This window comes from Galeopterus variegatus, unplaced genomic scaffold (assembly GCF_000696425.1).
Source record: "Galeopterus variegatus unplaced genomic scaffold, G_variegatus-3.0.2 Scaffold201, whole genome shotgun sequence".
Classification (NCBI taxonomy): Eukaryota; Metazoa; Chordata; class Mammalia; order Dermoptera; family Cynocephalidae; genus Galeopterus; species Galeopterus variegatus.
In genome coordinates this window covers 482,309-505,680 of record NW_007726312.1, presented here as the reverse complement: position 1 = coordinate 505,680, position 23,372 = coordinate 482,309, and the positions used below count along the sequence as shown (strand labels likewise).

Sequence of the window (23,372 nt, the reverse complement as noted above, 5' to 3'; positions counted from 1 at the left end):
TGTCTCTGTGAATTTGACTATTTTAGGTACCCCTTAAGGGTTAGTTATATTTTTATAGAAATTGAATGTATGTGATGAGCAAGGTCCAGTGACCATGTCCTGTTCATCACGATAACGAAGAAGCAAGCATGATAATGACTTTCTAGTTTAGATATTTTTGAGACCATAGAAAAGAAGGAGGAACTGGGGTGGAATGTGGCAGGAGTTTGTATATTTTTATGGTTCTGTTTTTGAATGTTTAAATCTTGTTTATTCTTTTCAATATATTTCATGAAGCAGGTAAAGATACAGGTTATTTTGGTTTTGGTTTTTCTTTTTCCCAACCACTTAGCCCTAATACTATTTACTGAGCAATTCATCTTTTCCCTGCTGATTTAAAAAAAGATTCACTGTAGAATTTCAAACTGTTCCTTCACAAGACACATTGTCAAAGAAGAGCACTTCTCCTGTGCAGTTTCATATGACACTTTGTAAATTCAGAGATAATGGAAAAGCTAAAAAGAAAACACAAGAATTTCATTGTCAGTAATCTAGACTTCTCTTCTGTGTAAGTTCTCAATTTTTTTCTCCATAGGAAGAACTAAAGAGTAAACAATCCTATTTAACTGTTTTAATTATATGTTAAATTTATTTTACTCTAATGGCATAGTTACCTCTCATTTAGTTGTGCCACTTAAGAGTAACATTGGCAGAAGTAAGTTGAATTGGTGTGTAACATCCCCATTTGAGTTAGCACCTTGGAAAACCCAGCAGGAACTTGAAATCAGCAGGTGGAGAAGGCAGAGACAGGGTGGCACGTGGGGAATTTTCTCGGCTGTGCTCACCGTTTTTGTTCTTAGGGCCCTCTAGGAAAATTTTTTGAGCTGCCCTGTGTGCTGCAAGCACTCTTGGTGAGCAGCCCAGATTAGGTTGACTTCTGCCTTTAGAGCCAATCACTAAGGGAAAATCAAATCCGCTAAATCTATTATTTAAAGACATGGGGTGTGTTTTAGAGTTTCAGCATTCTTCAGCTTCATAAACATTTGTGTAAAGGGTGAGGGGCAAATAAATACTCTTATTTTATGACATTTCTTATTTTCTGCTTGAGAGACATGTTCATTTCCCCTCCTTTCCCTTTGATCTTCCTGTTTCCTTGACACACCTGCTTCTGAACTCCATTCTCATCTCTCCCTGCTGTGACAGTTCACTAGCACTTCATGGTTCCTAAGACTCTTTCAACTCTTATTTTCCACCAACTGTCAGTTGCAAAATAAGGTTGCTTTATTTGGGAGGGAAAGGGTAGAATCCTTTCTGAATGTCTCCTTTTCCTTTGAAGCAGGAGCACTTCAGAGACAATTGAACTGCTTTTAGGTTTTTCTTACCACCCAGCTTTTTCTTCTGATTGATCCTGCCGTGAACACACAGTTCTGTTGATGACATCGATTTGTTGCTATGGAAATAGTGGTAATGTCACAGATTCAGCCCAGTGACTTTACTGCAGGTTCTTGCAGGAGAAATAGGCAAAGCTTTAGTGGAGAACCTCATTAAAACTGAAAGCTATTAATTATAAGCAGGTGAAAGGTAAATGGAGCCAACCTTTTATGTAATGAAAACAAAAAGTGAACCCCTAGCAAATTCACTGCATGCAGTAGAATGCCCCAGCATGAATTCTAACCCATGAGTCTTTGACAAAATATAAAATTTACACTTTCCGAGAGTATTTCTTCTACTTAAGTTTAAATCTCTTAACCCAAACTATTTGTACTAAAATGGCCTTTCCCTTTTGATCTTCAGGACATGGGCAGCAGCAAGTAGTTCCTTCTCCAGTCTCAACATCCAATCCACCAACCAGCAAGCCCCAGCAACAGAATGGGAGCTCAGGAATGGGTAAGATTGCCACACGAGACATGTGTTGGTTATGTGTGTCAGGCTTTTGAATAATGTTTTGAAATTTAATCTGAGACTAAAGGGAGTTTTCAAAATGCCATTCATGACAGAGTTACATTTTGCAAAGAATAATTCCAATTCTCCTTGTAGAGTATGTGATTGAAAAAAATGATTAAAGGTAGTCTTTTAAAGATACTTAACCAATATGCTTTTCTTTCAGAATGATATACTCTTCTCTGTTAATAGTTTCTCACATCTTTAGGTTTTATACCTTCTGAGTTTCTATGAATTTGCATACCTTTTAAATTCTTGCCTTTTCACTATCTATAATCCACTTATTAAGTTTGGCTTGTCTGTCTCCAGTTTTCCCACTTTGGGCTCTTGTGGTTATTCATCATTTGCTTAAGACAGTATCGTGTATATTACTCATAGGTTCTGCTTCTCAGTCTCGTGGATGAGAAATAGTTTATTCTTTAACTTTCCTGCAGCAGGTCCTGAGTGTCTCTAATAGAATCATTTTGTTTACTTTCTGGCCTTTGCTTTAGGAACCTTTTGATCTGGGAAGTCACTATTGAAAATTATGATTTGTAAGGCTGGCCCATGGCTCACTCGGTAGAGTGCAGTGCTGATAACACCAAGGCCACGGGTTCGGATCCTATATAGGGATGGCCGGTTTGCTCATTGGCTGAGCGTGGTGCTGACAACACCAAGCCAAGGGTTGAGATCCCCTTACCGGTCATCTTTAAAAAAAAAAAAAAAGAAAAGAAAATTATGATTTGTACAATGAGGTTGGATTTATTTTTAAAGGTCCTTTTTTCTGTCACAACTTCACATACCCATTCTTCTCTCCTCCCCTCAACTATTAATGTCTATTTTTCAATGCTGAGATTCTAAGAAAAGCAAGGTTAAAACGTCACTAATGTTTCTGTGAAACTTTCAGGACGTGACTTTTTCCCCATTGGTCTTTGTTTTTTTTAATCTGTCTTGCAATATCTATCTATTGGCAGTCTGTCTATCTATCAATCATCTATTTCCCTTTATAAGTGGATCTATTTATATACATCTCTCAAATTATGTACTGTTGAAGGAGGGTGATGGAATAGATTTTCTAAATCTATTCCTTAGGCTGAAGTACAAATAGTACATGATTCCTCTCCCTCCCTCCACAGATTTACTTTTCCAATTATCTATCTTTGCTTTATATTGAAATTTATTTTTAAAAACCAGTTTATGTTCCCTAATCTGGGTAGTAAAAGAAAGTGGACTGGTTGTGTACTGAGGGGAAGCTACCCAGCATGAAAAATTGGATGAATGGATGCTTGTGTGTATGTATTTTAGAGAAGTGTATGTTATATATTATGTATGTTTATATACAAATGTATTCTACAAATCTTGAGATAATTATTACTGTTGTGTGTATATTGGTCTCTCTTGACTCCCCAGTTAGAATAGAAAATTTTAGGACCTGGGGCACTCCTATGTATTGTTTTTACTAAGTGCTGCAGATACCTAGAATAATGTGTTACATGCCATGGGAACTTAATAAATGCTGGATAAATGGTGTTTATGTTTTTAGCCAAATTCTATTCTGAAGAAATGTTTTGATATAAAAGGTATGAAATCATTGGACTAAATTACATTTTCTGAATTTGTAGGTTGAAGCTTTAGAGATACAGTGTGTATAAAGGAATCAGTCTGCTAAAAGGCTTTGATTTCCTATTCTTTTCAAGTGCAGGGCAGCTGCTCAGGCTTGGGTAAAGGAGGCAGAAGGGTCATGGTGGCCGCCCGCCTACACGTCTTGACCAGAAACTGATTCTTGTCCTTTGCTCCCAACTAAATGCAATCCTATAGACTTCATTCTAGACTTTTTAGTCCTGTAGACCAGTTTGAGAACTGGGAGTCTTCTGGGGATGTTTTGAGGTGATACGTTTGTGACAGGTTTCCTTCACTTCAGATTGTTTATCCACTAGGTCCCTTACATCTAAGCCTTCCTTTCTGCTTTTTTTCTGATGTGACTAGAGACTTGCCATCAGTTTTACCAGTCAAGAAAGTTGATTTTCTTTCTCTGACCCATTATCTTGCCCATTGGTGCAAGAGAAAAATTTGAGAGGGTGGACCTCAGAAAGAGCAGTGTCTGGGGGCCGGCCCGGTGGCGCACTGCTACAGTGCGCCGCTTGGGAGCCTGGCAGCGCTCCCGCCGAGGGTTCGGATCCCACATACAGACCGGCCGCTCACTGGCTGAGCGAGGTGCGGGCGCAACACCGAGGGTTGCGATCCCGTTGTCGGTCCCGGTCCGGTACGGGCGCGACACTGAGGGTTGCGATCGATCGGTTGCCGGTCACGAAAAAAAGAGACAAATAGGAAAAAAAAAAAAAAAGAAAGAGCAGTGTCTGGATTCATCACCATTGTTATCTTGACCTCAGGGCTAAGTCAGCACACGTAACAGTGAACCTCTGTGTGCCCAGCCTTCATTCTAGATTGCTTCTCTAATCTCCTGCCTCAGGCTCTATTAGATCTGCATATCTCTTGGATGCTAAAAAGGAAAAACTTTGCCTCCCATTTTGTATGATTTTACCAGTGGCACTTCAGTAATTGAGAGTTATTATAAAACTTACTATAAAAATTAAGTAGAAGGGGCCGGCCCGTGGCTCACTTGGGAGAGTGTGGTGTGGATAATACTAAGGCTGTGGGTTCGGATCCTATATAGGGATGGATGGTTAGCTCACTTGGGAGAGTGTGGTGCTGACAACACCAAGTCAAGGGTTAAGATTTCCTTACTGGTCATCTTTAAAAAAAAAAAAAATTAAGTAGAATAATGGTTGTCCTTTTTCTTTCTTTCTTTTTTTTTTTTTCTTAAAAAGATGACCAGTAAGGGGATCTCAACCCTTGGCTTGGTGTTGTCAGCACCACGCTCAGCCAGTGAGCCAATCCGCCGTCCCTATATGGGATCCGAACCCATGGCCTTGGTGTTATCAGCACCACACTCTCCTGAGTGAGCCACGGGCCGGCCCTGATGGTTGTCCTTTTTCTTTGTGTTTGTTTTTAAAGGTTCCACTATATCTAAGGCTTATGGTGCATCAAAGACATTTGGAAAAGCTGGAGGTACCAGCTTGTCAACCATTTCTGGGGGAACACAGTCCAAAGTGGTACCCATTGCCAGCCTCACCCCTTACCAGTCCAAGTGAGTTGTTGTAAAGAATAAGTTCAGGATGTATTTATAAAATAGTATCAGAAGTTATTATGGGCACTTTTGTTTTTATGCGTGGACTTCAAGCTCACCACCACATAGAAGGATTTCCTTTTTTTTCCGAAGGGGAGGCAAATAAATTGTGGCAACTTTTAACTCTCTTATCAAGAAGAATGGCAATAATAGCAATCTGCTGTAGCCTTTGGGTTTTCATTCATTTTGAAAGAATTTGAAATTAAAAATATTTAATGCTTAAAGAATTTAATGCTTATATTTGATAGTCTTGTGAGTAAACACAACTATTTGTGCTAATTCACAAAGCACTTCATCTTCTCATATAAATAGGTGACTTTTAGTCTAAAAATTGTTACTGTGATTTAGTTGGCTAAGATAATCTGTACTATTTGTATTAACCACATTAATATACCCTGAATGTGTATTTCTTTTATATGACTTTTTTCCATTAAAAATTAATTTGAGCAGTTGAAAATTAGTGAGTTCTTTTTTCAGAATTCTTTCAAATACGGTTTTATTTATTCTTCATACTTTGTAAAGTAGAAAATCTATTTTCCCCTCTGAGATAATTAATATGCCCAGCACCTATGGTTTTACTTATTCTTCAGTACTTTGTGTAGAAAATCTGTTTTCCCCTGTGAGATAACTAATATGCCCAGCACCTACGTTCAGGATGGGCACCAGGACTGGATCTTGGATCTTGTGCCTCCTTTTTTAGTGGGCTAAGGTCATACTACTTTAGTGCATTCTTCTTTGGTGGCCCACCAACACCATGTTCTGTAGCCTTGTATTTATATTCAGTGTGCATTAGCAATGAGACAGAAGTTTGACACCAGTTATATCAGTTACCATAATTGAAAATAGTGGCAAAATATAATTGCTGGTATGACTGCATTTTCTAGCTTAGAACCTTTCATTAAGAGGATATTGTTGCCTTGGAGATGCTTTTTGGAGAAGGGAGAGAGTTTATAAATTTACTTGTTTGACAGGAGAATGAGTTAGTGTTAAATCACCTTGCATGTTTTACTATCTGCTTATTCGGTAAACTGTCAAATTTGTATGTCATCTTGGGGTTTTAATTAGCTGGATTAAAATGCAGCTAACATTGAAAAATGGGATATGCATAAGATAAGAGAGGCCATAGGAAGGTGAGTTCTTACTTGATCTTTTCCACATAAGACTCCAAACATTGATATAATCTGTTTGATTTTTAGGTGGACTATTTGTGCTCGTGTTACCAACAAGAGTCAGATCCGTACCTGGAGCAATTCCCGAGGGGAAGGGAAGCTTTTCTCTGTAGAACTAGTTGATGAAAGTGTGAGTATTCATCAAGCGGGAGATAGGAGTAGTGGTCCCTCTGAGAAACAGAGCTGTGCAGGCCTATGCTGTGAAAAATAATAGTAGGCCAGAAAGAAACGTGATGGTCATTGTGGTTTTCCCTCTATTGTCTTTTGGTGCTGTCTGGGGGTAGAGGGTTAAAGGTCATAAATAAAATCCTTGCTGTTTAATGAAAGCATTTGTAGCAGTAGACGTTAGCTTTCTAACTGTATAAGTAGCCTCATGGGCAGGAGAAACCGGAGACACTATGTCTGATTTGCTGGCAGGCTGAGTTGAAGCCCTGTGATGTGATGTCTGCTGTGAGCAAAGCAGAGCTTTGGGCCACAGCAGAAGGCACACAACAGCCACCTCGCTAAGTGAATGGTTTTGTGGGAAATGGGTTCTGACTGTGCAGACTCTCTATATGCTTTATTTAAACTAAAAAAAGCATGATGGTGAGACAAAATTTTCCAAGCTGTGGAATCTTGATAGTCTTGATAGCATTCATTTTGTTTATAATTCCTAAAATGTACTTTAAGTATTCTTTTGAAATTGCTGCATATTTCCTATTTGTTCAAACCCCTAAGAGGGCAGAAGAAAAATAGTTTATTTTTTTTTTCACTATTTTTGGAAGATGATATAACACCCAAAATGTTTGACTGTGTGATGACAGAATCATTATCGAAACCTAATTTTTTTTGCAAATTATCAGTCTAATCTGCAGTTGGCTAAAATTTCAGCCATTTATTTGTTTCTTATCCATCTGTATCATTTTGACTGATAGAAAAGTAAAAGTGAAAATTAGATCACAAGCAACTTGAAAACATGACTTGTTATAACATTTTTGGCAATGACTGCTAAATATGAAGGAATTCGTCGCTTCGAGTGCAGGCGTGAGGAAAGCTGGTGAATCATCATGGCGCAGCTACTTCCTTGTGGGCTTCAATCGTGTCACTCAGTGTTCAAAATTTTTTTGTTTTTATTCTCAGAATATCAAACTTGTCATTTTTTTTCATTTTAAGTTTCTAACTTGTGGGTCATAAAGCATGATTACAGGATCAGCTGGTTGAAGTTCCTGTTTCATCAGGGCTAATACTTGAATGTGTGAACGTAAAATGCGTGTTTCTAGGATGTCTGTAGCCCTCTGCGAGTCCCATTTGTGCTTGTGCTGCTGCTCTAACAATGTCATTTTGGTGCTAAAGTGCCCTCTTTTTTGCTGGTCAGACTTAATGTTAAACCCACCATTCTAACCTGCTCTCACATGCTTCTGCAGGGTGAAATCAGAGCTACTGCTTTCAATGAGCAAGTGGACAAGTTCTTTCCCCTCATTGAAGTGAACAAGGTATGGTAGTGTTGCTTTTAGAACTGAATCCATTGAATAGTGGAGTGAGAGTGAGGGACTCTCACCCAGTGGGGAGTTGTGTGGTGGTAAAGGGGTTTTATGTCCGTTTTGATGGACTATCCCATGTTCCATGGCTTGGCCTCTTTTGCAGGTGTATTATTTCTCAAAAGGCACCCTGAAGATTGCTAACAAACAATTCACAGCTGTTAAAAACGACTATGAGATGACCTTCAGTAATGATACTTCTGTCCTGCCCTGTGAAGATGATCATCATTTACCTACAGTTCAGTTTGAGTTCACAGGGATAGATGACCTAGAGAACAAGTCTAAAGACTCACTTGTAGGTAAGTCCGTGGAAGAGAACTGATTGGTGGTGATTATTTTATTTGCAATGTAGAGGAGAGGTATAATACTTAAGTGCCTGCCCTTCAACCTTTGGTCATATTACAATGCGAGCCTTGACCATCTCCTGCTAAAATATTGTCCTGTGTTTTAGACATAATCGGGATCTGCAAGAGCTATGAAGATGCCACTAAAATCTTGGTGAGGTCTACCAACAGAGAGGTTGCTAAGAGAAATATCTATTTGATGGACACATCAGGGAAAATGGTGACTGCTACTCTGTGGGGAGAAGATGTAAGTACTTGCATTGAGCAGTCAGAGCGTTTACAGAAAGAGCTCCCCTGGTGGATTGTCTGGTCCTATGAGTTGTGGGGCTCTGGCCATATAGGTGGTGAAGGCTTGTGCTGTCTAGAAAATATTTGAAATCTTTTACTTCTGTGAGATTTGCTATGATTTAAGCTTTACATAGTGAAATGCTCTTTTCTCTAACTATAGGAAAGCAGCCATAGATTAGTTTTGATGTGTGTCTGAGCAGATTCTTGGGTGTGAAATGTGTCTTGCATAGATTCCATGTACATTGATTACATTCACCCTACTATTGACTGTTTTCCTTGTTTTCTATAAAAATGTTCTGTGTGTTCTTCCTGCCAGTGACACTTGGGTGTGTTTGGTGTTTTGCAGGCTGATAGATTTGATGGTTCTAGACAGCCTGTGATGGCTATCAAAGGAGCCAGAGTTTCTGATTTTGGTGGACGGAGCCTCTCTGTACTGTCTTCAAGCACTATCATTGTGAATCCTGACATCCCAGAGGCCTATAAGCTTCGTGGATGGTAGGTTTTGTGGGGCTAAACAAAGGCCTATTTGCGCTTGGGCTTTGAAAGCAGCTGATGATGATCAGTATGTGAGCTCTCTGCCAAGCAGAAGGCTTCGTTTCAGAATGCAGCAGTTCCTATATTTCTTGGAGGCATTATGCCTTCTGAGAGGATGGCTTTAAAGCCCTCAAGCTGACAAACCCGTAATCCCATGACAAACCTGGTGAGTTGGAGGAGGCAATTAGAATGTAAGTGGTGTGTGCTGACCTTGATGCTGCCAAAGCAGGGTACAGGCAGGCTTTAGCAGCTATGTGCTGAAGGACTATAATCTGAGGGTGTCTTTCTTTCCTAGGTTTAAGCTGTGGGCTTCTGCAGTGTGGGGGGAGAACATGCTTTCTTATTCTGCCGATCACGTTTTCTAGTGTGTATTCACTGGACTCTGATAACATGTGGTGAGAACAATGGGCTCTTTGTTGGCATTATATTGTTATTCCCCAAGCACTCAAGGGATGAGGAGAGACCGTTAAAATCTCCTCACTATATCTATCTTTTTAGGGCATTAAAACTCTGCCTTAAAAGAGTACTTCAAACTGAAACATAGTTTTTAAGAACTGATGTGGTCAGGGAAACTAGCCCAAACTTAAATCATTTGTGTAGCTGTAGTCACAGGGGGAAGTATGTCAGTTTCCAACTGTGTCCTAGGGTATAAGAGACTAAGGAATTACATACCGCATATTACGTACTCCTCACTTTTGTTTTGAATCTAGTGTGAACCAGTAGTACTACTATTTGAGTAGTTTCATGAAACATGTACTAAAGTAGATGTTTTTCTTGTCACTTAAGCCATCTCATGAGTATGTCTGAGTATATCACATATGTCTGTTTAACTAGATGACATTGCATTGTAAGGCAGGGCCCATTAATAGTCTGACCAGAAACAACTGCATCTTTAGTTTGTTCTTATTGCTTGATTTTCTTTCAGGCTCTAGAGCTTGACTCCAGGTTAATTGCATGCCCACATTAAGGTGTTCTTTTCTACTTGTCAGTAGCCACAATCTCAATCGACAAAAAGACATGGCTGTCCCCAGAATAAAATAAGTTGGCACTGATCAAAGAGTTCAGTGCACACACCCCACCCAGGCAAGGATTAGAGCTGTGTAGATCTTGGCTATAACAATGTGGAATTTTTATTGTAAGAAGGGCTGCCTCTCTCCTTGCTCTGTTGACTCCTGATGAGCTATCTTTGGTGGCAAATGTCTCCTTAGAGTTTTTGAAACCGTAAACTTGCATAGCTAGTAGTGGTGAAACAGATTTATGGACCTTGCTTTGCCTCTGTGACGGATTTAGCCACTTACCTGATGGAATGAAAAGGCAATCGTCTGCAGCTTAGGGCGACATCCGTTCTGTTAGCGTATTTCTAAGCAGGCTGTTCTGTTTGTGGTTCACTTATGGTTATACACCTTTTGGATGGCATTTCGCGTATTTTTGATCTCCTGCTGACTTCTCTCTGCCACACGTATGTTCCTGAACTATTTTCTCCCTGGCCTCCTTTGTATCAACTGATAAGTTATCAAGAAGTGCAATCAGTTTTAATAATAATTTAATACAAGTTAATTTAACTTTAACATTGGCATAAGTAAAATCTCACTAAGAAGGTAAATCTACAAGAAACAGATAATACCTTGTGATAAATTACTTTGGGTTATATAATCTTTTAGACTCTGTCTCAGGCTTAAAAGATCTTTCACCATGGAAACATTTTTTGCTAACCTATTACAATATGTTGACTGTCCATTTCTGCACAGCTGATATGTTTCAGTAATGATTAGTGAGAATGAGCATTAGTAGCCCAGAGGACTAAACTAGAGATCTACATTATTGCTTTTTTGTTGTTGACTTTCCCAGTTACTGTTTTTAGGCCTTGGGCCCTCAGGCCACTGTTGATATGCAGAGCTAATTTAAGAAAAGGCTCTGTGGTACTTTGGCACTGTTTGTTTTGACCACTGGGGGGGCATCAAAGCAACCGAGATAGAAAGAAAGGTCATTCAGTTTCTTCAGTAGACTTAGATAAAATTAGGAAGATGCTAATTTCAGTCCACAGGACTGCGACCTATGTGAAAGTTGAGTGGGGCTGGATAGCCTGTATATGGCATGTAGAAATAAGTAGCCTATTTGAGACGTGTGTAAAGTGCTGGCCATCATTACCTGTTTATTTTTTTAGGTTTGACTCAGAAGGACAAGCCTTAGATGGTGTTTCTATCTCTGATCTAAAGAGTGGAGGAGTAGGAGGGAGCAACACCAACTGGAAAACTTTATATGAGGTTAAATCTGAGAACCTGGGCCAAGGTGACAAGGTACCCTACATTCCTTACTTTCTTCACAAAAGCGTGTAAAGTGTACGAAAGGATGAGTTTTAAAATCTGGTTTCTGATACCAGCTGTCAGACGTTAATTCAGAGCTCTGTTTTTGACCAGAGCATGGCATGTGGTTGGGAATCACTGCCAGAGTCAAGGAGCCATGTGTACAGCGCAAGTATGTTATAGCCCTTGGGTGTGTTGGGGCAGAAAAATGTGAAGAACTCTTAGAGAGTTAATTCTGAGAGGGATTTTGAAGAAGTGATAATAACCAAGCTTTGTATTAACATGAACTGCCTTCTGGTCCATATTCTTTTCTGTGACTGTCCCTGCAAATCGAAATGCCCACTTATCAAGAAGACATTTTTTGAGCTGAGCATTAGTCAGGCTCAGTGGCAGACATTAGGCAGTTCACAAATACAGTATTAACCTCACGGGGCTTGCTGGTTTGCTCAGTTGGTTAGAGTGCAGCAGTATAACACCACGGTCACGGGTTCACATCCCAAACCAGCCAGCCACAAAAGAAAGAAAAGAATACTAACCTCTCATAGGCTGAGAGTTGCTGGGATTCTCTGACAAGGATTGGCTCTGATGCTTGATTTTAGTTGTAGTTTCTCTTTCAAATGTTTGTACTTAATGACCCTCCTCCTGTCTTGACCTAAATCTGTATTCTGTCAGCAGTTCAATATTTACATTATTTATTTCTCCTTTATGCTCCCCAAATAGCAATCCCTGCTCTTTTCTTTTCATGATATACAGTACAGGTTTTATGTCTTACTGTCTCATTTCACTAAACACCCTTATCTGTCATTGTCATCAACAATAGCGTAATGCTGTTATATGTAACATCTTGAGAATTGAACATTGGACAGATCTGTGTTGTCCTTTCATAGGAACCAGCCACTCTTCTGGTTCTCTTGTCACCCAATTTCTTGCTTAGATCTAAAGGTAGAGAGTATGTAATAAGAAATCAGGCATAGAGAATACCTATCAGCACCCGAACTTTCAAGTCATGCTTGAATCTGGACCTAACCTGGAAATACAGAAAAACTCTTTAGGCATTCTCTCAGGAGACTTGCTTTCTCTAGAGCCTTTTAAACTGGGGACTAGCCCAAGCTCTTTAAATATTTGCAGTATTGTTTTGTCTCTTTTGTCCTTTTCTTATCTTTTTTTTTTTTTTGGTGGCTGGCCAGTACAGACATCGAACCCTGGGCCTCAGTGTTTACCAGTTCTATACTCGAATGTTTTGCCTCTCTTGGTCTAAGATATCAGGAAGCCCCAGACACTGCTGACCCAGCTCTGAGTTCAGGGTATGCCCAGAGGGAATGATGGCAGTACTCAACCCCTCCCAAAATTATTCGTGTGGGATCCCCTCTTTGGGGGTTAAATAGCAACAAAAAGCCCAAACACATGGCTTAGTCCTTGCTAGATTTACTTACCAGTGATTTTTCGACTTCGAAGGTACACATCTTATTCATAGATACTTTCATTCTATTGAATTTGACTACATAGAACAGGGATTGGCAAATCAGGCCATGGGCCAAATCCAGTCTGCTGCCTGTTGTTGTAAATAAGGTTTCGTTGGAACACAGACACATGCTTCCATTTATATGTTGTCTGTGGATGCTGTTACCCCACAACAGCAGAATTGAGTAGAGTTGTAACAGAGACTGTGTGACCGAATGCCTAATAAGCCTAAAATATTCACTATCTGGCCTTTTACAGAGAAAAGGTTGCTGATCCCTGGCCTAGACAGAGATGAAGGTGAATCTAGGCCTTAGAAATCATTGTCATTGTTCTTAATGTGGGAAGAATGTTTGATTGTAGCTGCACTAGTTTTTTGTGGTCTGCATTATTCTGTATTTCCTAGATCTGTTGCCTTTGGAGGGTCAGAGGATTAGGAGGAACAAGTCATTGTCTTTCATATAGTCTTCAAGAAAGGAGGAAAATAATTTGTTTTAATTACTTGAGTCTCATTTAGAATTAACTCTTATTGTTAAGGAATTACATGCTTTAGAACTTGGTTTATTACCTCCATGGGTTTTGTACTCAGCACATGTGATTTCTGAAACTACAGAATGAATTATTCCCTCTAATCACCTTATGATCTTAAGAATTAGAATATGTAAACATCTGCCACTTACGTGTAAGGGCAAGCATTGAGCTGCCTCTAAGTCCAGCCCTGAATGTAGGCTTGGTGCTCTGTGTCTCACATCATTCTCTTCTCCTGAAGGCGGACTATTTTAGCTCTGTGGCAACAGTGGTGTATCTTCGCAAAGAGAACTGTATGTACCAGGCCTGTCCAGCTCAGGACTGCAATAAGAAAGTGATTGATCAGCAGAATGGACTATACCGCTGTGAGAAGTGCGACAGTGAATTTCCCAATTTCAAGTACCGCATGATCCTGTCTGTAAGTAGAATGGGTAGATGAGAGCCACTGTGGTGTTTGAGTCTCTACCAAGTGCCAGGCACTGTGGGTACAGCAGCACAAACAAGATTGCTTATAGTAGGAAGCGTACAGGTGCGTAAGGAAGGGGCCTTTCACCCAACTGAACAGCAGTCTGGTTTCTCCTGAAAGCTTTTTTTTTCATTCTAGAAGTTGCATTGAGATGCCCTGGATGATTTCAGTCTTCTGTCATGTTGTACAGTTACAGCATTGGTGGCACTTGTCTGCTAATTGTCACAAAGATAAATTCACTTAAAATGGTACTTCTGGAGAGTAGTAATTGTATTTAGACAGCTGAAACCTGTATTTAGTTATTTTTCTTGTGAATAATCTGTTCCTCAAAACTTAGTGGAGCTGACCTCAGAGGAGTGTGACTGAGTGCTGATGTGAAAAGAAGTGTTTCTTGCATTGAAAGAAGTGTTTCTTTCTGTTTTAAAAATGAGAGGTATAAGATTTATTAGTTAAAAAATGATAGTACTAAATGATAACAATTAAAGTTCAAGAAAATGGGCACTTTGACATTTTTCTAGAAGATGGTTTGTCAATAATATATCAGAAGGCTTAAAAATGTGTATATTGGGGCCGGCCCGGTGGCGCACTGGATAGTGCGCCACTTAGGAAGCGCGGCGGCGCTCCCGCCCGAGGGTTCGGATCCCACATACAGACCGGTTCCCGCTCACTGGCTGAGCGAGGCGGGAGCAACACCGAGGGGTGCAATCCCATTGCCGGTCCCCGGTCCGGTACGGGGGCAACACTGAGGGTTGCAATCCGTTGCCGGTCACGAAAAAAGACAAAAAGGAAAAATAAAAATGTGTATATTGGGCCGGCCCGGTGGCACACTGGAGAGTGTGCTGCTTGGGAGCGTGGCGGCGCTCCCGCCGAGGGTTCGGATCCCATGTGGAGACCGGTTCCTGCTCACTGGCTGAGCACGGTGCGGGCGCAACACCGAGGGTTGCGATCTCGTTGCCGGTCCCCAGTACGCGCGGGACACCGAGGGTTGCGATCCCGTTACCGGTCAGTAAAAAAGACAAAAAGGAAAAAAAAAATGTGTATATTTTCTGCCATAGTAAACATGGGAAGGAATTTATCCTAAGGAAATAATCAGAGATGTTACATCTGTATAAAGTTGTCTATTAATTTACACTGTAGTTTATTTTGAAAAATTGAACACAACTGAAATGTCCTTTATATTCCATTGGTTAATTCCTTTATTGACTATCCACAGAGCGGAAGACTATGAAGGCTTTTTAAAATTTACCATGTATTTGACAATTTCCATAGATAAAATGTTTGAAAACTATTGCTAATTCAGACTCTTAAAGGACATAAGTAAATACAGACTTTATTAATTGATTTTAAATAGTTTGTTTTATATAGTCTTGAGGTATAAACACTGACAGAAAACAGACTGGGAGGAGGAATACCAGACTGTCGGTAGTTTTTTATTTTCTTCTATATATTTTTCTGCATTTCCCGATTTGTTCTTCCTGCAGTGAATACTCTCATAATGGGAAATTTTTAAGAGATCTTTTCAGATTAAAAAAAAAAAAAGGTAAAGGATTCCATCTACCTTTTCTATATTCTATATTTAAACGTTAAGTTCATGAGGAAAGTTCTACATTTAAGCTCCTTATTTTTTGTAAACTATAAACTTGTCATTGAACTAAAGTGAAGAAAGTTGTTTTAGATAGTTTATTCTATCAGCCTTTCTGTTAAACTCGTAAATAGTGGATTCTCCTGCACACTTTTTGGATTTAACGTTTATCCTATGTCTACATCGTTGCTGTTCTCACCCTATGTAGTGAGATGCTGTTTGCCTCTTAGGAGGGTGGTGTGAGATAAACTGTAGGTGTGAGCCCCAGTGTGTAAACCTTACCTTATATTTGTGAGTGCTTTTAACTTTTATTTTTCTTTATAACATTCCATATTAAAAGCCTCATGTATGCACAAAATGAATATGTAAAATCATCAAAATGATGCCTTTAAAAAAATTACTCTTATTTCTACAAAGGCTTTTACTTTAGAAACTGAATTCTTTGCTATCTACTTTCTTCCATAACTCTCCCTATTCAATTTTATACCGTAGTCCAATTGGAGACACTTGATTGCTGGTTTCTGTTGCTAGGTCAATTTGGTGGCTGGAAGAAGTCCCTAGTGCAGGCTCTTACATTGTCTGGGTTTGATCTGCAGTGACTTAGAGCCATCTCATGGAGCTCCTCCTAGTGATCGAAGAATGTACAATTTAACATGCAGAGAACCTGCCCTGACTATCAGAGCCTCACCCAAAACTTTAGTCCAAAACCTATTGCATCTGGAGGGAAACTAAGTTTGATGTGCCTGGATTATTCTGCACCTGAAGGAGTGTTTAGTTGAGTTGTATCTCCACTGAGTTCTGAAATCACACACCCACAGCATATTGTATTCCTGTTGTGATCCAGGCATATTTTGAACTTCTTTCCGTAGTACCTTTCACACTTGTTAGAAAGAATATAGTAATGGCAATGTTTTTTTTCCCCAGAAATTATTTTAATGAGTGGACAAAGTTAATCTCGTAGTCTCCTTAGTATGTCTTCCTTGTATTATTTTTTGGCTGAAATAATATAGACTTGTATTTTTTAGGTAAATATTGCAGATTTTCAAGAGAATCAGTGGGTGACTTGTTTCCAGGAGTCTGCTGAAGCTATCCTTGGACAAAACACTGCTTATCTTGGAGAACTAAAAGAGAAGGTCAGCCACATGTTTATTATAATAGTTCTAATGCTATAACACTGGCCCCTTTTTTGCTTTTTAATATTTTTTGGTTTGTTTTGGGGGGGGGGTGTTGTGTACAGTTTCTTAGTCTGATCGTTATTTGAGAGCTCATTTGATTTTGTCTAATTTTGTCCATTTTGGATGCTCTTAACAATGAGGTAATGAAATAATGTCTATAAAAGTGCTTTAAAAACAAAGCACTTTACAAGTGTAAACCACCCATTTCTCCTATTATTGTTAGCACATCAGAGCTGGTGTGCCTATGATTACTTGAGATTGGAAGGTGTCTCCTGAAATAACAAAGTACAGTTGCGCCTTTTTATAAATAAGCACCTTCCTGGGCTGGCTGGTTAGCTCAGTTGGTTAGAGCTTGGCATTGATATACCAAGGCAAGGGTTTGGATCCCTGTGCTGGCCAGCTCCAAAAAAAACCCAAAACAAAAACAAAAACCACATATATGGTGCTTGCTATTTCAGGTCACCAGATGCAGTTCTTATGAAGTGACTTACTTTCATTAGATAACTTTATCCATTTCTTTTTTTTTTTTTTTTTTGTCTTTTTTTGTGACCGGTAAGGGGATCACAACCCTTGGCTTGGTGTCACCCGCACCACGCTCAGCCAGTGAGCGCACCGGCCATTCCCATATAGGATCTGAACCCGCGGCGGGAGCGTCACTGTACTCCCAGCGCTGCACTCTCCCGAGTGCACCACGGGGTTGGCCCTCCATTTCATTTTTTTTTTTTTCCTTTTTGTCTTTTTTTGTGACCGGCAACGGATCGCAACCCTCAGTGTCGCGCCCGCACCGGACCGGGACCGGCAACGGGATCGCAACCCTCGGTGTCGCGCCCGCACCTCGCTCAGCCAGTGAGCGGCCGGTCTGTACGTGGGATCCGAACCCTCAGCGGGAGCGTCACCACACTTCCCAAGTGGCGCACTGTAGCAGTGCGCCACCGGGCCGGCCCTCTCCATTTCATTTTTATAAATTTGCATTTTCATATATTAGATTTATTTAATACAGAGAATAGATTACTAATTATACTAAACTTAGGAAAGATAGTTGCTCAGATAAAACATACAAAGAAGACCAGCACAAGCTGTATTTTCTGGGCCACATACATTGGTATCTGTCTATAGGTGGGCTTTTTTTTTTTTCCTATTTGCTCCAGGTTGGTTGGAAAAACTTGTAAAGGCCACAAGAAGGATTTGCTTTTTGTTTTGGCATGTTTTTCTTATGTCCATTAGACACTGTCCTCACCTCTTTTTTTTTTTTTTGGCAGTTGGCCGGTACAGGGAGTACCTTGGTGTTATCGGCACCGTGCTCTAATCGACTGAGCTAACCAGCCAGCCCTGTTACCTCTTTTTTAAATTGTCCACAAGATCTCTTTTTTCATTTTTTTGCAGTTGGCTGGTATGGGGAGCCAGACCTGTGACCTTGGTGTTATAAAGCTGTGCTCCGTCCTCTCTGGCCAGCCCTGAGATCTCTGAAAATAGTGCCAACAAGTCTTTTCACAGAAATAACTGAATTGACTTTGAAGTGTGATAGTATCTTTTGTCTGTTTTGCCTGGTCCTCTATTTTCATATCAGATTTTAAGGCTACAGGCAGCCTTTCCAGATTTCTTATGAGCTTATTATATTTGATTTTTTACTGCTGGTGAGTGAGGACATGTAGAAACTCTTCCCTCAGGAACCATGATATTCTTGGAGTGTGTGCTCCATGCTTCCCTGTCTTGGAAGAATAATGGCAGCTGGTATACTTTTCTGTGGGTTTAACACATGTGTTTTATTTACATATCTGAAAGTCCAGGGGACTGCTTTTTTTTTGGTAATGTAACCTTTATGAAAAAGAGTTCTATATAACGAAGCCATTTTCATGTTCCTTCTGGCTTGCAAAGATATTTGGCTGATATGAACTATTAGTTTTATATAAAGTTGTTGTAAGTTTATTTTATGCATATTTATATAAGATATATTCTCTAATCCCTCTCCGTTTACCATACTTTTTTTAAAAACAAAGAAACTTAAACTGAGGTGTGAGAGGGAGAGGGCTGTGGTTTTTAGACCTTCCCTGACCTTTGCCCCCTTCACCTGTCTTCCCTGCTTGCTCACCACATCAATAGCTATAGATACAGAGGCCAAGATACGGGAATATATAGCAACCTGAACTTTTTTCTGAGTATTTCCCCCCAGTTCTTAGTTCATGATGAAGATGCTGGGCCTTAGATCTATTCCATCCCAAACATTTGGAGTCTTAGAAATGTGTTTCCTCAGAGTGTTTTTAATTTTCTGTGCATGGTAAAATACACATAAAATTTACCTTTTAGCCTTTTTTAAGTGTACAATTCAGTGGCGTTAAGTACGTTCACATTGTTGTGCAGCCGTCACCACCATCCATCTCTAGAACCTTTTCATCTTCCCAAACTGAAACTCTATACCCATTAAACAATAACTCCCCTTTCCTCCCTTTTCCTAGCCACTGGCAACCACCATTCTACTTTCTATGGATTTGATTACTCTAGATAGTGTTTTAATTTTTAATAAAATTCTATTTAAACAGTTTTATGTAATGAGATGTCATCTGTAAATGAGTCATTCCTAAGTAATTTCAAAGCACTGGGGTTGATAATTTTCTCAAAGTCTTTTCAAAAGTCCAACATATTTTCAAGTGGTCTGGTAGTTTCCATATCTAAAGTTTTGTATTTGTTTTTGCAGAACGAGCAGGCATTTGAGGAAGTTTTCCAGAATGCCAACTTTCGATCTTTCACATTCAGAATCAGGGTCAAACTGGAGACCTACAATGTAAGTAAGGTCCCCGGGGACAGAAGGGGTAGCGTGGGAAGCCGCTGTCTGTCAGCCACAGCAGCATTGCAGTATTAGCTGTCAGTGAACTGTTTACCATGTGCCAGACCCAGTGCTTAGCACCCTGCATTCATTACATTGACTCTTCCCAGCACTGAGCTGTTACCATCATCCCCATTTTCACATGAGGAGACAGACTTAGAGAGGCTAAATATCCCTTTCTAAACATCTAGGGGGGAAATGCTCTATGGCCTTTCCAGTTAAAACCTGTTTTTTTGGTCTGTGTACTGATAGCTTCCACAAGTTTAAGTTCTGAAATCAGTATATGAAACAAAGACCACATGTAGTTAAAATTGCCTTGAGAATTCCTTAAATTGCTCATAATGTCATATAGTTGTATAGTTTTAATAAAGCAGCATTTATTGAGCACTGTCTGCCGAATAATATACTGTGTACTTTACATGTATTATCTCACTTGATCCTTACAGTAACCCTATGGGTAGAAACTATTTTTATCCCCATTTACTGATGAAAAAGTGTAGGCATACAGAGAATAAGTCACTTGCCTGAAGTCATATGCTATAGCAAGTGGCAGAGCCAAGCTTCCAACCCAGGCAGTCTGACTTCAGAGCTTTGCTGTTGACCGTGCTTATCAATATCACTGTATTTAGTGATTACTGAGCACACCAAAATGTAAGGACCCATGAGCTAGACAATGCAGCCTTTCTGGGCATCACCCCATTCTGCCTATAAAGGCACCATTCGGTCCCTGGATGCAAATGTATGAGTGGGGAGGGAGAATTCTGAAAATAACTCTGCTTGTTGCAGGGTTTACTCCTTCTGTTTTATTATCAGACCTTCACCTTAATGCTTGTTAATAGGTAAGTTATTGTAAGCATTAAGTGAGATAGAGGGTCAAATGTCAGTGGGAAACAATGTAAAAAATTGGGGTGGGGTCAGGGGATTGTTAGGGTCATCCATTCTCCTGTGTGGAAAGAGAGGGTGAAGTACAGAGAGGTTGCCTCACCCAGAGCTGAAACGGGACCCAAACCAGGCTTCCTCCTCTGTGGTGGGTTCTTTTCCTTTTACAAGTCAGCTTTTCTTGAAATGAAAGTTCAGCTTTCAAAACTAGCTGTTTGGCTTTGGGCAAGTCACTTATCCTCTCTGGGCTCCTATTTCCCCCTCTATAAAGAGAATAAATTGGGGCCGGCCCGGTGGCGCACTGCGATAGTGCGCCGCTTGGGAAGCGCGGCAGCGCTCCCGCCGAGGGTTCGGATCCCACATACAGACCGGTTCCCGCTCGCTGGCTGAGCGGGGCGCGGGAGCAATGCCGAGGGTTGCGATCCCGTTGCCGGTCCCGGTCCGGTACGGGGGCAACACTGAGGGTTGCGATCTGTTGCCGGACACGGAAAAAGACAAAAAAAAAAAAAAAAGAATAAATTGAAGTAGATAAGCCCTCTGAAGTCTGTGCCATTTGGATTCCAGTTCTCTGAGTGTTTGGGAGCACATGGAAAGGGTGAAAAGGGCCTGTGTGGAAGGGAGGTTCTGTCCCCTCTCCCAGCCCTAGGAATTCTGGACTAGGCTCTCGCTCATGATGTTTTCTTTTTTGGAATCACTGACTCAGAATCCAGTGTGTGTCTATTTTCTCCCACTGGGCTCATTGAAACCACTGAAGCAAAGGGGGTTATCACCACTGCTCCATGCCGTGGGCTTTCATCATTCACACATTGCTTTTCTCTTTTCAAAGGATGAGTCCCGAATTAAGGCCACCGTGATGGACGTGAAGCCTGTAGACTACAGAGAATATGGCAGAAGGCTGATCATGAGCATCAGGAGAAATGCAGTACTTTGAGGAGAGCTGTGCTGATGGGCTGAAGTTTGGAAACAAAGAACCAAAATGGAATTGATTTCTTCCCACTCCCTGTGTGACAATTACACGTTAGCTCCATGGCACAGAGAGCCTCTTTAGGGTGGACTAAGTAATTTCCTCTCTTGTGTGCATCTCGGAACTCATTGGCAGGCAAAGGAAAATATGCCCAGATGGCTGTGGCATAAACTGTGTCGTGCCCAGGGGTCATCCACCAGGTAGTGTAGTACCCGTCACTCCCTCTGTCTTCAGGCTTTTTTCAGTTTTATTAAGATTTCATTATCTTTAAGCAGGAATTATGTCAGACGAATTGACCCTAACTGCAGACAGTGAAGTAAATTATGTAACTGGGGTTTTGCTTCCCAGTGGTGACACCCTTACAACTTAGGTTGCTTCTTTCAGGGAGAACTGAGAAGTAGATATGGGGAACCTGGGTATTTTAGTAAGTGTGTCTGCCTAGAATTCAAAGGCTCACTCTTTTTGGAGGTGCCACATAGTTGTTAATGCTTAGAATGGCAATAGGATAGAATTATTAATCAAAGACATATCTTTTATATCTGAAGAATATCCTTCCTTCAGGCTTTAATAGACTGAGTCAGATGGGTCTGATATTAATCAAAATTGTCTCTTCTGAGGATGGCTGATAAGCATTGACTTGCTGTCCCCCAGGGAAATCCAGGCAACTACAAAGCATTGCTCGAGTTTTCACTTCAATTAATGCTGCATTTTGGTTGGCGAATGCACACTTGTTCTACCTGTACATATTTCTTGCATTTGTATGTTTCATTTCCTAATTAAAGCTATGTTAAATAGAAAGGATTTTGGAGGAAGAAGCCATTTGTTTTTCTTGCTTTGTTTTAATAAACAGTATATTCTTTGCTTGTGAATCCTACTTTCTTTGGATGCAAAGGTTCTTGTAACTGGAAAGCAATTAATTAGCCTTCATAATAAATGTTCACCTGGGGGAGATGTTAACTCATTACAAACTCAAAGATTAGTCCAAGGCATGGTGATCATTCTTCCTAATGTTTGCAACCCTGAAATCCATCTTTAAAAGAACGAAAACACTAAAAACAAAAAGCATTGTGTCCAGGAATGCTGATGATCTGGCACTTTGAGGTTTTATTGATGTTTACACAGCAGTCTAACACCAACCAGGCTTTGAAATGTGTACAGACAGTGAGCTAGTAAGAAAACAGTAATTATGCTACTAGGCATTTCAGTCATCAAGAGCGTGCTTGCTCTGTGTGTTCCCAATCATATTAATTATCTATCCTGTTGCTGCAACCTACCCCTTGGCATTTCCTGCACATCTCACTCCATGGACCCAGGCAGTGTTGCAGTCAGCCTGCAGCTGGAGGCCCTGGTTTTTATTTTGTGCAAATGCAGCATATGGAGTCTTTTGGGAGGTGAAGAGTAATGATACATCCTGTCTGTTTCATCCTTCTCTGTCCTTTTGGGAGGAGCCAGACAGCCACAGGCATGATGGCTCCCGTTCCTGAGAACAGACATAGAGGAACTTTTTTCTCAGTCCCACTAATTGTTTAGACACATTCCTTTCTTACCCTTCTCCATTCTCAAGAGATGGTAATTGGGTTGTACTTGATTTTCTGGCTGAGGCCTCAATGATTTTTATGGAAACTCTTCTGTTGACCTTGCTTATAAAGCATTGACTAGAAAATTACAGTCTTCAACACTATTCTGGATTGACAAATTGTGGGTTGGAAGTGATAATCTAGCTTTCAGTCCAGGAACCAGTCTTTTAGATCTACTATCCCCAGCATCCCCTCCTCTCCCTAGCATGTGTCTGTACTCAGACAAGAGGACTGACCAGCAGTGGCGCCAGGATGCGGCTAGACAGCTTTGTACCAGTCCACAGGCTTTCTCAGTGGCCAGTGCTGTGAAACCAGCACATCTATATGGATATGATCAGAAATCCAGGCGGAGTGTTGGAGGGCGGGTGGGACTCCTTGGAGGGAGGATGTTTAACAGATTTCTCTACTAAAAATCAGATCACCAGTATAGGAACATCAGAAATCGGCTCCACTATAATGCTTTTAAAAGATTTAGGTCCCTGAGGATTTCCTAAATAGTTTCTGGTCCACAGTTCTTAGACTTCTCTTGGATATAGTTTACCTCAAAAGGCTGTTCATATTCTATTTCTCATCTTGGAGATCAATGTTTATTTTGCGTATACCATGACATCAGCATTAAGCAATTAGGAAAAAAACTAATCATTTCACCTTTTTTAAAAAATGGTTCTTGAATTCCCTCCA

At 40.4% G+C, this 23,372-nt stretch overlaps 1 protein-coding gene across 1 annotated transcript in view; it reads left to right on the top strand.

Annotated features, from left to right (window-relative positions):
* The window catches only part of RPA1 (replication protein A1, 70kDa), a 63,514-nt gene extending 41,526 nt beyond the window's left edge, over positions 1 to 21,988 (top strand). Inside the window, exons 6-17 of the mRNA XM_008565671.1 lie at positions 1,774 to 1,866; positions 4,915 to 5,047; positions 6,283 to 6,385; positions 7,659 to 7,727; positions 7,879 to 8,071; positions 8,224 to 8,363; positions 8,751 to 8,899; positions 11,103 to 11,235; positions 13,469 to 13,645; positions 16,301 to 16,408; positions 19,143 to 19,229; positions 20,977 to 21,988. Of these exons, the coding sequence (XP_008563893.1) occupies positions 1,774 to 1,866; positions 4,915 to 5,047; positions 6,283 to 6,385; positions 7,659 to 7,727; positions 7,879 to 8,071; positions 8,224 to 8,363; positions 8,751 to 8,899; positions 11,103 to 11,235; positions 13,469 to 13,645; positions 16,301 to 16,408; positions 19,143 to 19,229; positions 20,977 to 21,081 (1,490 nt within the window). The 3' untranslated portion in view covers positions 21,082 to 21,988. The remainder of the gene's footprint in view (positions 1 to 1,773; positions 1,867 to 4,914; positions 5,048 to 6,282; positions 6,386 to 7,658; positions 7,728 to 7,878; positions 8,072 to 8,223; positions 8,364 to 8,750; positions 8,900 to 11,102; positions 11,236 to 13,468; positions 13,646 to 16,300; positions 16,409 to 19,142; positions 19,230 to 20,976) is intronic.
* Positions 21,989 to 23,372: the final 1,384 nt, after the last annotated feature.